The 12,730-nt window shown below is 48.0% G+C and overlaps 1 protein-coding gene across 19 annotated transcripts in view; it reads right to left on the bottom strand.

The window, feature by feature from the left end:
- Positions 1–12,730, bottom strand: part of scrib (scribble planar cell polarity protein) — a 58,356-nt gene that overhangs the window by 17,624 nt on the left and 28,002 nt on the right. For 18 of the 19 annotated variants that reach the window (XM_047567993.1, XM_047567997.1, XM_047568002.1 and 15 more), the window contains exons 7-25: positions 12,542–12,616; positions 12,135–12,279; positions 11,589–11,707; positions 11,226–11,425; positions 10,902–11,068; positions 10,599–10,726; positions 10,331–10,456; positions 10,060–10,236; positions 9,607–9,984; positions 7,462–7,524; positions 5,582–5,671; positions 5,388–5,465; positions 4,989–5,306; positions 3,838–3,918; positions 2,224–2,466; positions 1,754–1,864; positions 1,378–1,671; positions 1,033–1,221; positions 744–863 (exon numbers count right to left, since the gene is read on the bottom strand). In XM_047567993.1, coding sequence (XP_047423949.1) covers positions 744–863; positions 1,033–1,221; positions 1,378–1,671; positions 1,754–1,864; positions 2,224–2,466; positions 3,838–3,918; positions 4,989–5,306; positions 5,388–5,465; positions 5,582–5,671; positions 7,462–7,524; positions 9,607–9,984; positions 10,060–10,236; positions 10,331–10,456; positions 10,599–10,726; positions 10,902–11,068; positions 11,226–11,425; positions 11,589–11,707; positions 12,135–12,279; positions 12,542–12,616 — 3,102 coding nt within the window. The remainder of the gene's footprint in view (positions 1–743; positions 864–1,032; positions 1,222–1,377; positions 1,672–1,753; positions 1,865–2,223; positions 2,467–3,837; positions 3,919–4,988; positions 5,307–5,387; positions 5,466–5,581; positions 5,672–7,461; positions 7,525–9,606; positions 9,985–10,059; positions 10,237–10,330; positions 10,457–10,598; positions 10,727–10,901; positions 11,069–11,225; positions 11,426–11,588; positions 11,708–12,134; positions 12,280–12,541; positions 12,617–12,730) is intronic. The other variant, XM_047567996.1, reaches the window with a different exon arrangement.

Genomic DNA, 12,730 nt, shown 5'->3' with positions numbered 1-12,730 from the left:
TGCATGGCTGGAGTGGGTGAAACTGGACCGTCGCTCAAACACCAAACTGCTGCGGAAGCAGAGTGTTGGTGCGACAGAATTGCTGAACAATACGTTTGTGTCATGTGTTGACTTGGAGGCCAACAGGCGCCAAACTGTACTGCAGGTCAAACCAAAACACTTGGGTGGGAGAGGGAAGGGTGGGGGGCTACTGAAGCATCCCACAGTAGTTATGCTGCCTTCAAATGGAGCTGATGACAAGGGAAGTCGTGTACACAATATGTTTCAATCCTTAACATCAGCTGTAAGTCGACCACCAGGTCACTAACGGGTTAGCAAGCTAACGTGAAAATTAAAAAGATTGTAATGTCAACATGTCCCTCAACCATATTATAAATTTATGATGAACTCAATATATGATTAAATTATAATATATTAGCTACGAGATTGTAAATACCTCAAGAAGAGGTGGTTCATGTTGAGTTTACCCGTTTGAAGGCAGCATAAGTTACACAATAATTGCTGTCTTTCCATTACTCCTACAAATGCGCAAAATCTAAATATTGCAATAAAACCTGGTAATGTAAACACCTACATTCAGAAAAACCTCTCAAATATTCAACATCAATATCAAAGTGATGCAGGGGTCATCAAAACAAGACTTTATATGTATAAAATGCAATTGTAGTTTATCAAAATTTCACTTTAATTTTGTGAAAAACTGCAAAGGAAATGCAGTGATGAGTGTGTAGTGTGAGCCGTACCTTCTGCATTATGTCAATCTCCTCTGGGCTCAGGTCTCGGTCGATGGAGGAGATGCTCTCCATGCTGTTCTTGCGTACGATGCCTGTTGCGAACGGGTTGGCAATGATGCCAGGAGACGCCTAGAAGTAAAAAAGAGTGGACGGTTTTAGCTCTGGGTGAACACTGCAACAATGCAATATATATATTTATATACACACACACACACACACACATATCTCAGGACTCAAGATTATTTAACCTTATTTTAAGTCAAAGAAACATCTAGTGTGACCGCTCGTGGCGTCTCACCTCCACAGCAGCGACCTTGCGTGGGTCGAAGCCATCGCACACCAGCATGACCAGAGAGTCCCCCACGGCTCGGAGGACCCTCACTGCCTCCGTGTGCGTCATTCCCAGCAGGCTGTGGTTGTTCACCTCCAGGATGCGCATGCCGACCTGCAGCCGCCCGTCTCTCGCTGCCGCTCCGCTCGAACTCACCTGCAAACAACGATTAACACTGAGCATGTATCTCAAACGGTCCATGAATTCACCCTAAGCTGCAACTATCAACAAACTGGATGACAATGATAATAATATTAACGATGATGGATTAACGTTCAGAGTTTAAATTAGTGTTTTAGGCCGTTTAAGAACCTTTGAGATGAAGATGCCCTCATCTGTGGGGTCGAAGGGGTTTCCAGCGTGACCCTTGGCCCCCCCGCGAATGCTGATGCCCAGCTTCTCGCCCGGCTGCTTCTGAATCACGATTTCCTGCATCCCAGGAGGCGAAGGGTCCCTCCGCACCAGCATGCGTATCTCCTGCTTGTTGGCCAGCAGCGCCCGCACGGCCTCCTGGTGCGTGGCGTGACGCAGGTCGATCGCGTTCACCTCCAGTATCCGGTCCCCGACTCGCAGCCCGCTCTGACACGCCAGACCGTGAGGAATCACCTGGAGAGATGAGGCACGGGCAGTGAGACGTGCTACAGACTGGCGTAAATACGAAAGTACAACAATTTAAATCAAGTCATACCTTTGAGATGAAAACCCCTGGTTCATTGACGCCGAAAGGGTGGCTGGCGTGGTCGCTGCCTCCCACGATGCTCAGGCCTAAGGGGCCTCCTGACTTCAGCAACGTCACTTCCTGTGAGGATCAGAAGCAGGAGATTTATTGCAGCAGCAGATCTATTATTTATAAATGATTATACTATAACTATTACAACCTAATAAATACAAACCAACAGATTTATATTCGCACGAACATACAGAAACATCTAAAAAGCATCATCTGTGCGTTAAGGACAACTGATGATGATATAATAGGGGCACCACCTATAGGACACTATTTATTAAATCAGACTAAACCTTCATACCATGCACCATCTTCTCTGGAGCTGGACAGCATTAAGGACGAGGCAGGGGCCACATAAACAAACATTAACACCGAACGCGTCGACGAGGTTTCTACGGCGTCGTCTAAAAACAAAAAACAGTCGCTCTCACCTCGATGGGGTACTCGTCCTCCATCCGGGTCATGTGGTTCCCGTGGAGGCCCTCCTCCTCCTGGTCCGGAGAGTCCGAGGGCTCCGGGGGCGGCGGGGAGTGGGCTCGCGCCCGGGACTGACCGGGGGAGCCCCCCGGAGCGTTGGGGTCGCGCTCCACCAGGAGGGTGATGGTGGGGGAGGTGCCAGTGAGGAGCGCTACTGCCTGGTCATGCCTGGCCTCTGCCATGTCTACACCATTGATCTGGATCGACAGTGAAACCAACCGCGGAGGGTGTCAGCCCACCTCAGCGCGACCAGCGGCGAAACATAATGAACACACACATGCTGCCGACAGCTCGCCAGATTCGGCGTTTCGTCGACTCGTAACCGAAGGTGAGTAATTAATTAATGTCTGAGATTTGTGAGTGCTGTTATTTAAAGAGGAACCCAAACGTAAAGAGCAAGGGGAACTTGGAGAGAGAAAGAGAGAAGTGCTAACAGCGGGCTGCTGCAGGCGATATAAGCTGGAGGAGGAGGTCTCCTCTCTGGGGGGGGGGAAAGGTGCGAGCAAGCAAAGCTACTTTATTCATCAGCTAACCTAATGTGGGATTATTAATGCTTAAGCTGTGACCGTTAAACGAATCAGTTCTTGCCTTTGTCTACTTAAAAAACAAGTGGAAGAGAGTAGGTTCTCCAAAAGGTTTGATCTTAAGTCAACAAAGGCAAGACACCTCTTAATCAGAGTTTCATGGTTAGTGTACGTATTATTCTCAGGGAGGAGCTTTTTCAGTCATGCACAACCGTACGACTCTGGTCCGAGGCAAAAAAAAAGCAGAGGTCAGCGCTGACCCGACAGTACCAGCTCCCACTACGGGCCGACGAGCCCGACGCGCCCGCTGCCGCGGCGACGAGCCACGTCAACAGGACGGCGGGCCGAGGCCACTCCACCCCAGCACCATACCCTCCACCACGCAAAGGCACTTAAGGCGTTAGTGAGCATGCAGAAGAAGAGAGCGCGAGGAAGGAAGGACGGAGACTAAACAGAGGCGAGAGGGGAGCGGAGGAAAAGCTGCCAGAGGGAGGAGGATCAGACAGGAAGCTTTTCGGTGACGTCAGAAACAGTAACGAGTGGGATTGATTTCACAGCGGTAAACCGGGAGAGGGTCCTGAAAACAGTTTGTTTATAGAAATAAACTGATTTAAAAAGTGGATAGAAACATGCAGAAAAAGAGTTACGCTGGAAGGTGCAGGAGAGCAAAGCATAAAGCATAAAGAAAGTTCATGCAAGAGGCTCTGAGCAGTGAAACCTTTATCCTGAATGTTGCACTAATTAACCAGAACTATAAAAACTGAACTGATGGAGACTGATGGGAGTTTGTTATAGTAAAAAAGGGACCATATTAGTGTATGTGCTCAACATGGGAAATTAGCGAGGTCTATTTTTCACATGGGGAGATGCAACTTGATGGTGTGTGCGCAATAACACGATAAAAATGGAAACATTAACGCATGCAGCAGAAATGAGATGAATGAAATGTTTCTAAAGATCAAAAATTCCTCTGCAAAACAGAGAAAAGGACATTTTACTGTTTTCACAGCCATAAAAACGTTGCGGAGGAACGGTTACGCTCACCGAGATCACCCTGTCGCCTACGCGCAGCGTACTGTCTCTGTGTGCTGCTCCACCCTCAGCGATACGGGAGATGTAGATTCCCTAAAACCACCAAAAAAATAAAGATGTTAGTACATAATAAAAAGCTTTCTTCATGTATGTGACGCATGTATAAAGCAGGAACTAAACAACACAGACACGGTGCTAGAGTACACAAATCTTTCCTGGCCTTCTCTGCTCGAGAGCTAAATTAGTTGGTGGTAAAACGTTTGGAGCAACAGGCTGCGACGCCGCGATGAATCAGACTGCTAAACTGTGGGCATGTTGGTAAAGGAGTCACTATCCGGTCAGTATGTAAACATCTGAGACAAAAATAGCTTTTCTTTACTGCCACCAGGATTTATAGGTAGTCCTGAGATATTAGCGACCCGCGGTGCCAGGAACCGTGAACGACGACCGCACATATAAACAAACAAGGCCTAACGCGAGTGATTAGCAGCGCAGCGCTTGATCATTAAGACACATCAGGACTCTACGGTGCCAGCGGCTCATTAAAAAGCGTGACCCCCGAGACATATTGTCACCTTCGTGAATACAAATGGCACCGTTTGTTTAACCGAATAAAACAGAGCTGAGCCGTTAGTCTGTCACACGCTGAAAGAATGTTTAAACACACGCAGGAGCAAAATCCACCGCCACCAGACAAACTCACGACCAGACAGGCGGCTGAAAGAGAAAGGGCGAGACTTACAGTCAGACCTGCCTAAATCACACGTTTATGAGTCCTTTCCTCTTTGCGGGCTCCTCGAGCTGCACGGTTTTGCAGTGCAGCGGCGCGCTGGCCCAAATATACACCTCACCCCGTCTAGTTACAGTAGACCTATCGAGTGTCAAGACCGGCTATTCATATCTCCGTCTCCCTGGCGATGGCTGTAAACGTTGGGGCCAGGATAGAGAGCATTAAAAGATGGGTCTCTTTACGGCAAACACGTCGGGACTTCGCTTCTCCTCCAGCGACGTCAATCTCAATCTATTATGGATTTAGTTTGTAAACTCGGCCAAGGCCTTTTCAAACCATCTGCCAAAAGGTGATTGTTATTAAAGACTTCCACTCTCCACGAGTTGATACAGAAGACAGACGCTTTTGTCTCCCCGCCAAACGTTTCTCTCACCGTGTCTCCCGTGCGGTACGGCGTGGAGCCTTTGCCCCCCGCGATGCTGAAGCCCAGCCCCTTGTCGTTGCGGATGAGGCAGGTGGAGAAGCGCTGCCGGGGCCCGCTGAGGCTGCTCTCCATGTTGAAGGCGATGCCGCTGCTCCTCCTCTCCCGCGGGAAGTAGTCGTCCTCGGGCCTCAGCGGCGTGGTGGTGATGGCGTTCTCCGGCTCCACCATGCGCTCCCGGAGCACCGTCATGGAGACGCTGGTCCCAGAACTGCGGAGAGCCTCCACGGCCGTGTGGTGCTCCGCCTCGTGGAGGTCCACTCCGTTCACCTGGGACAGAGGGACGGATGCTGAAATGTCCTTTTTTTTATGAGAAACACGAACTGTTCGTGGCCTCAAACAGATCATTACCTCTAGGAGTTTGTCTCCAACTTTAACCCCTGCTCTAGCCGCCGGACCCTCCTCAGATACTCTTGAAATGAAGATTCCCTGAAGTCAAAAGCAAAAAGAATATCTTTAACTTCCAACTCCTTTAATATATATATATATATATATACATATATATATATGTGTGTGTGTGTATGTGCATAATTCCAGGCTTTTACCTCATCATCTCCCTTGTAGGGTGTAGATCCTTTACCTCCGGCGATGCTGATACCCAGACCCCCTGTTTGTCGCATGATGGTCAGAGAATGCTGCAAGTCGAGGAGGCGTGAGTCAACGAAGGTGAAAGTCAAATGCCGCGAAAACACCGCTCATCTCGTGACAGATTGAGAGGGAGACGAGTCCACAGTGGCGTTTGTTTTGTTATTAAATTCAACTTATTTCTGTTTTTTTTTTTTAATTAGCTTTATGATTTCAGCTGTGGATGACGTCCCTCTCTCTGCCACAAGGTGGCGCCACTCAGTGCTGCATCCCGTGATCATGCCAACAGATGGATGGAGACACTTCTAGGAGCCTAATGTCAGTTTAAATGGAAGGAGGATGATCTTAAGCTGGAGCCAAACCATCGTCCTGTAACCACTGAACTGATATTAGACGTAAACTCAACAAACACACACACTGTCTGAAACCCTCTTTAACTAGCCCCCCCCCACCCCTTCCCCTCCCCACTAATGGAAACATCCAGTGTGTGTTGTGTACGTATGGGAGAACGGAGGCTAAATAAACTACCGTATATATATTCTGTGTACTTGCAAGCCATGCATAAAGGGGAAGGAATGGAGGCGAATGATGGAAGGAAAAGAGTAGGAGGGAAGAGGATGGATGTGGAGAAGATTTCTAGAGCTGTTGAGACTCCAGCGTCCGTTTGACTGCGGCAAATAACTCGTCTGACGAGAGTGAAGCCTTTGCGTAAATAACAAATAAAGCACGAGTCTATTTAGATCATATAACTCAGGAAACAGTTCGGCAAATATCAAACTTTCTTCCGTCTATCCGGAGCAGTTCTTCTGGCTTTAAACGCCATCTCTGTAACATCGCGGAAGAAAAGACCGGAGGAAGTTGGCAGAAGTAGGTTTGCCTCGTCCCAGTGCAGACGGCCCATTCATTCCGGGGCAACACAGCGAGGACAGAGGATGAAAAGGAGCGAAGCAGCGGCAGCGGCAGCAGAGGAAAGGTGGCGCTCAGTGAGTCAGAACCTGGCGCAGGACTGAGTCTAGTAGTTATTTGGAGCGGTGCTGGCGTTTTTAGGGGGAAAAAAAATGGTAGCATGATAAATATCGCATGATAGCATGATAGGAATACGTGAAGATATTAGCGTGGTTCAGTTTGAGGAGGACGACACAACTGTGGGGAATAAAACTGCTTCTTGGGATACGCTATGAATTAGCTTAGCGTGTAGAGCCGCTGGAAACTGGAAGTTGAAGCTCCGATTACAGCGCACACATTTGTGTTCATTTAACCTTACGTGCAATACCAACGATACCGCCTTTGCTCTCGGTGTCCGCTCCCAATATTTACCTAGCGCTGTTTATTCAGAAGACAAAGATTAAACATCCTAATTCCATGTAATCGGCTTCTGAGGAGGGCGTGGGAGAGCAAACACTATAACCTTTTTCTGTATCAACACAAAAAGGAAAACGGAAAATAAAACAGGCTGTTCCGATCCCCATGATGACAAATTTCTGTCGCTTTGGCTTTGATTAATTCATCTATAATGGATGAGGGTTTTAAATCTGCCTGGTGGTTCAACCGAATGAAGCAGAGGTGCACACAATTTGTGAAAATGTCCTACCACAGTGTCGAAAATGATAATATTAAAAATACATGAATGTCTACTTCAGTCCTGTGACCAGGTTCTGCCACACTGGCCCTCTTGTAAATGAGTGATGTTAGGGGTTCCCTAGTGATTGGCTTGGATCAATCATGGATTAATCCACGGATTCCTGTGGGTAATTTCTCCACTTCCGAATACAAGTGGACAAATGAGTGGGTGAGTGAGGGACAGAGAGACAGACTTGGACGGGAAAGAGTAGGTACAGACCTCTTCCTCCTCAATTCGAGCAGGTTCAATCAGCAGATTATTGACTTGATCAAATGACACCCCCTGTTAGGACAGGAACCAGCGAGAGGCATGCGGATTAGTCAGGCCAAAATAAAAAATTAAATCAAAAAAATAAATAAATAAAATAAATGCACACGCACACAAAATAAACCTCATCCGTAAACTTCACATCCACTCACTCCACTGTCTGCTTCTGAGTCCGCCGGCGTGAAGCAGAAGTGGATCCACACTCACTCCCCAGCCACCAAAAGCAAATCCAGGCAGAGGTGGAAAGACAAGACCAAGGAGCTGAGCTACAGTGCGACAAAAACAGTGTAGAGAGAGCGAACAAAAGAAGGCCAAAGCTCCCGAAAACCAGAACAAGCCCAGCCTCCACACCACATAGAGCAATGTCCTCCAGTAGCACGACTGAATTTAGAGCTTACGTGCGAAGTTACAGAACGGATAAAATGTAAAAAAATGTCGTCTGGGCGTATTTGATTTACAATAAAAAGGAGTCGGACTCTCTACAGTAACTGAAATGTCTCGTAGATGAAATGCAAACGAGGCTCGTTGGATCTCGCGCTCCAGCTCTGCCTGCAGATGTTGTGGTCGGTACGAGTTCATCCACACAAAACAAACATCCATAAACACACACAGAACAGATAACGGTTGACATGATGAGCTTTGATCATTGCGTTAAATAAAGGATTTCTACAATTAGAGCATGATAAATCAACAGATCGCCCTCAAATACTAATGATCAAGATTCATTTAAAAAAAAAAAAAAAAAATCAGAGCAGACGTGGCCTGTTTCATTCGTACTTAGCGAACACGCACAATGTTACAAAAGCAGAGGGTGAGAATGTCATTATTCAATTAAATCAGCAGGCGGCCGATAATGGTGAGGAGTTTAGAGATGAACTGTGCAAGAAAGGCTGGACTCATCACAGAGCTGACGCGGTCTTTAAAACGGCCTCTTGATGATCCCTCAACTGTGTGAACTATCCGTTCGGTCTTTGCATGGGACAGAGACAGGAAGGGAGGCAGGTGAGACTGATGATAATGAGTTTGTGGGTAAACCATCGACTCCTGGAACAAACGTTACCCTTGGTTCTTAGCACAAGGGTGCAGACATCTCACTTTCCACGATGACCTCGCATGCAACGTCACATCCATCTGAAGTGCTAGCGACCCGCTCCAAACTACGCTTTAAGACATTTATACACGCCGATCAGCCACAACATTATGACTCCTAACGGGTTAAACGCAGATTATCTGGTTATCGTGGTGGAGATTCGACGGCAGTGGGGGAGAACGTGCTCCCTTCCACTGAGCAAAAATTGTTTTGGGACTGGTTTGAGAAACGTAGTAATTAGTTCAAGCTGTTGACTCGGCCTCCAAACAGTTCTGATCTCTATCTAAAGTGTAATTTAGGCTTTTGCATGAAAGTGTTGCAGAGGCTCCGTTGTTAACGCAGACTCCTTCGCTGCGTATCTGACGCGCAACTACTCAGAAATGTAACTACGTGCTGCAGCAACACACAGCACAAGAGCTGTGATTGGTCCGCTTGGTTCCTGCTGCTTCTCCACCTCCGTGATTTTTGAATTGATTGATTTGGATCAGTAAAGAATTGGAAGGGTTACTTGAGGAGGTTTGGAGATACACAGACTCGTGTTTGGTGAAATTTAGGCGAAAGCTTCAGTCGCCATTGTTCCTGAAGCAGGAAGTAGAAATAAAAATTAACCCGACTGACATACAAAGACATAGCGACGTTACAGAGCGAGACAGAATGATGAGTATAAATGGGGAAGGTCCTCGCGTCAGGTCGTACAAATCCTATCCATTGAGGCACCATCTCACCACTTGCAGGATCAGCTGTTGTTTTGATGGTGTCAAACACCACAACACATTTTCAGAGGTCTGAATCCATGCCTCGATGGATCAGGCAGTCATAATATTAAGGCTGATCGGCGTATTTTTCAAAAAAAACAAACAAAATCTGAGCCTAAATTAATTTGCTGAATATTTAAAGTATCATGTTTTACCTATGTCTTGCTGCACTACTTATGCAAATGCAGGTGGAAATGTTTTTCTACTTATAATATTTAATTCATTCCTGAACTACCTCCTACCAGCTTTTACCTTCACTTGACTGGAGTTGACCTGATGGCGGCTGTCCTCCAGCTCCTCCATCCTGTGATGATGCTGAGGGGTCCTAATGCTCGGCTCGTCCTCCTCGTCCTCCTCCTCGTCCTCCTCCTCGGGAGCCTGCGTGGGAGAGTTGAGGCTGTCGGGGTTGAATCCCTGCAGCAGCGCGGCCACGGCCTCGGGCTTGGGCAGCTTGGTGATTTTGAAGTGCTTCTTGTAGTGTGGCGTGTCCTTCCTGATCAGGCGCTGCTTCTCCGCGGGGAAAGCCGGCCTCTCGTCTTCCTCGTCGCTCCTCTCTCCGTCCTCCCCGTCGTCTTCGTCGTCCTCGTCCCCGCCGCGGAAGATGGGCTCTTCCGCAAAGTGCACAGTCGGCTGCAGGGAAGAGATTTCTTTAGAGTTTGGCACGAAATCGCGGATTTTTGCCCGCGTTGTGTTTCCGGTGCTCACCTCGATGTACTCCACCTCCATCTCGTCCAGGTCCTCCTCCTCATGGCCGTCCACGAGGTCCTCCCTGTGCGAGGCGGCGGTCACATTTTGTCTGTCCTCGTGGGAGGTGGCGGACAGCGTGCTGTTGGACACCTGGGAGTCGTGGCTCTGGTTGGAGAGGTCGCTGAGACGTTTCTCCTAAAAACAAAGGCGCCAGCTTCAGTAATTCATGATCTAATAGCTCAGCACCAATGACAGTCGCAAGCACCAGGGCAGCTGGTGATGTATGTACCTGTGGGTCAAGGGACTCCTCTTCTCCATCAGTTCTGGATGTGTAGGCTTCGTTCCTCCTCTCCTCGATCACCTTCTTCATCACCTTCAGCTCACTGGGGTGCGGCGTGGCTCTGCGCTGAAGGCCCTGGAGAAAGAGAAAACATTTATTCAATAACAGGCCAAAGGCTTTGAGTGCCTCCAATTTCCAGCTCTAACAGAGATTTTTTCTATAAATAAAGACGGGTTGGAGGGCGGAACACGAGTCTGCAGTGTTTGCATTCGCTCACTCTGCGTTCTGCTGCAGCTTCGTCGTCCTCGTCCTCGGCCTTGGTCTCCTCCTGGAACTGAATGACCGACACCCGGTTCAGGTTGCTGTCCGTCCAGCTGTCATCGACGCTGTTCTGCAGCAGGTTCTCTGTGGAGAATGAGGGCGAGCAAAAAACGATTTAAAGGACTGACGCAAAAACACAGAATCCAGAGTATGTGATGTTACACAATGTGCCGAAAGACGAAACCACCGGTACAACTTCTTCTTTTTACGACATGCAGTGACAACAACAAGGCAAGAAAATCCTTCTACTGCTTCTCACCTAGGCTCGGCGAAGGCTGCTGGGGCAGTAAATAACAGGTCAACACTTTCTCTCCCGTTCGCTCATCATCCTCCGTCTGGAACTTGAGCATGGGCTGTGACTGGTTCTCGGCGAGCCACATGGCCTTCAGATTGAGGTTTGTCAGGGCAAAAGGCAAGTTTTGTAATCTGCGCAGGAGAAAGGGTGAGATGAGGCGAGGGCAAAATTAGAGGTGGGATATCTTTGCAAGACGCTGGGTTTCTTTGGTAAAGGCATTTAGTTTTCAACCCTCGCAAGAAAAGCCGCTGTGCGTCATTATCATCTCGGGGCGTTGAGTAAAAGTACCTGTTTCCAGCCACGTCCAGGACATGCAGCTCCGTGGCATCTGCGAGCTCAGCAGGCAGTTTGCCAAGGCGGTTGTCTCTTAATGAGAGAACGTTGAGGCTGGCACAGCCGCCCAGCTCTTTGGGCACGCTGCCCAGCCGGTTGCGGTCTACATTCAGATTGGTCAGCTTCTTCAGCTTGCCCAGCGAGCGAGGAAGCGACTTTGAGGGAGGGGAGGGGAGGAGGGAAGGAGGGAGGGAGACCGAGGCCGTTAATAATCAGCGGTATAAATTATGAAAACTGTTGTTAATGTGGTTTAGACATTAATGGCCGAGCATAAAGTCCAACTGGGTCAGCGCAGGGCTTAAATAAGTAGCTTCCTACCTGTAAAAGGTTCTCTGTCAGGACGAGCTCTGTGAGGTTTTCGCACTCCCCTATTGAATCTGTCAACTGGGTCAGTCTGTTCTGATCTACCTTCAGGATGGACAGCTGTTTCAGACAACCTGGAGACGAATCACAAAACCATTTAACAAACGGCATGAAAGCCCGTGATCGAGCACATCTGTGTGTTTATGGTGTCACGGCCTGTCTCTGTGCTGTGGACGTGACTGTTTAGACAAGAACCCACTGGATACGTCAAGAGGAGGTCAAGTACAGATCACTCTCTTCACTGGCCTTATTCTTCCAGTAGAGGGCAGTGCTGTTGTTGTTTAGCAGCTCAGCGACACACACACATAAGGGGTCTGTGTTTATTGCATTTTGAGTGCAAAATACACTTTGTACACAGAAAGTGTACGTGCATAAATCGACCATCTTTTATGGCAAGTGTGCAAATAAAGAAATTAAAAAGCTAGTGTAATTTTTTATTGGGGTCCAGACAGGGTTGTTTTTGAAACATAGTATGCTGCGTTTCCGTGTTTTCTTCTTCACCTATGCTGTCTGGAACGACCTCCAGGAGGTTCTGTGTGAGCAGCAGGTCTGTGAGAGCCAGGAGGCCGTTAAGCTCTGAGGGAAGCTCCTCCAAACGATTTTCTGACACATCCAGACACACCAGTCTCCGAAGGTTTCCCAGCTCCTGTACGCACACACACACACACACACACACACACACACACACACACACACACACACACACACACACACACACACACACACACACACACAATAAATTACCAGTTACAGTGAGCCACGGAGGCACTTTACAGCTTTTAACCCCCCTAGCCCTGAAGCAAATGGAAGATAACTGCATGTGGGAGTTAATTCTGGGGGGAAAAAAGAAAAGAAATGTGGGATAACTTAAAGAATTATCTTATCTCATCCTAAAAAACTGAACTTACTGGAGGTAAAGAGGACAACTGGTTACGGTCTAACCACAGCTCCCTCAAGTTGGGAAGAGCACCCAGAGTGTCCGGCTGAAAAAAAGGAGAAGAAGAAGTACATTCAGACTCTAAACGACACATAATGAAATTAGGCTACATCTGAAAGCAAACCGAAATCATGTGCCATGAAATACGTGCGATCCGTAC

Source organism: Mugil cephalus, chromosome 18, assembly GCF_022458985.1.
Source record: "Mugil cephalus isolate CIBA_MC_2020 chromosome 18, CIBA_Mcephalus_1.1, whole genome shotgun sequence".
NCBI lineage: Eukaryota > Metazoa > Chordata > Actinopteri > Mugiliformes > Mugilidae > Mugil > Mugil cephalus.
This window is presented reverse-complemented; position numbering and strand designations above follow the sequence as displayed.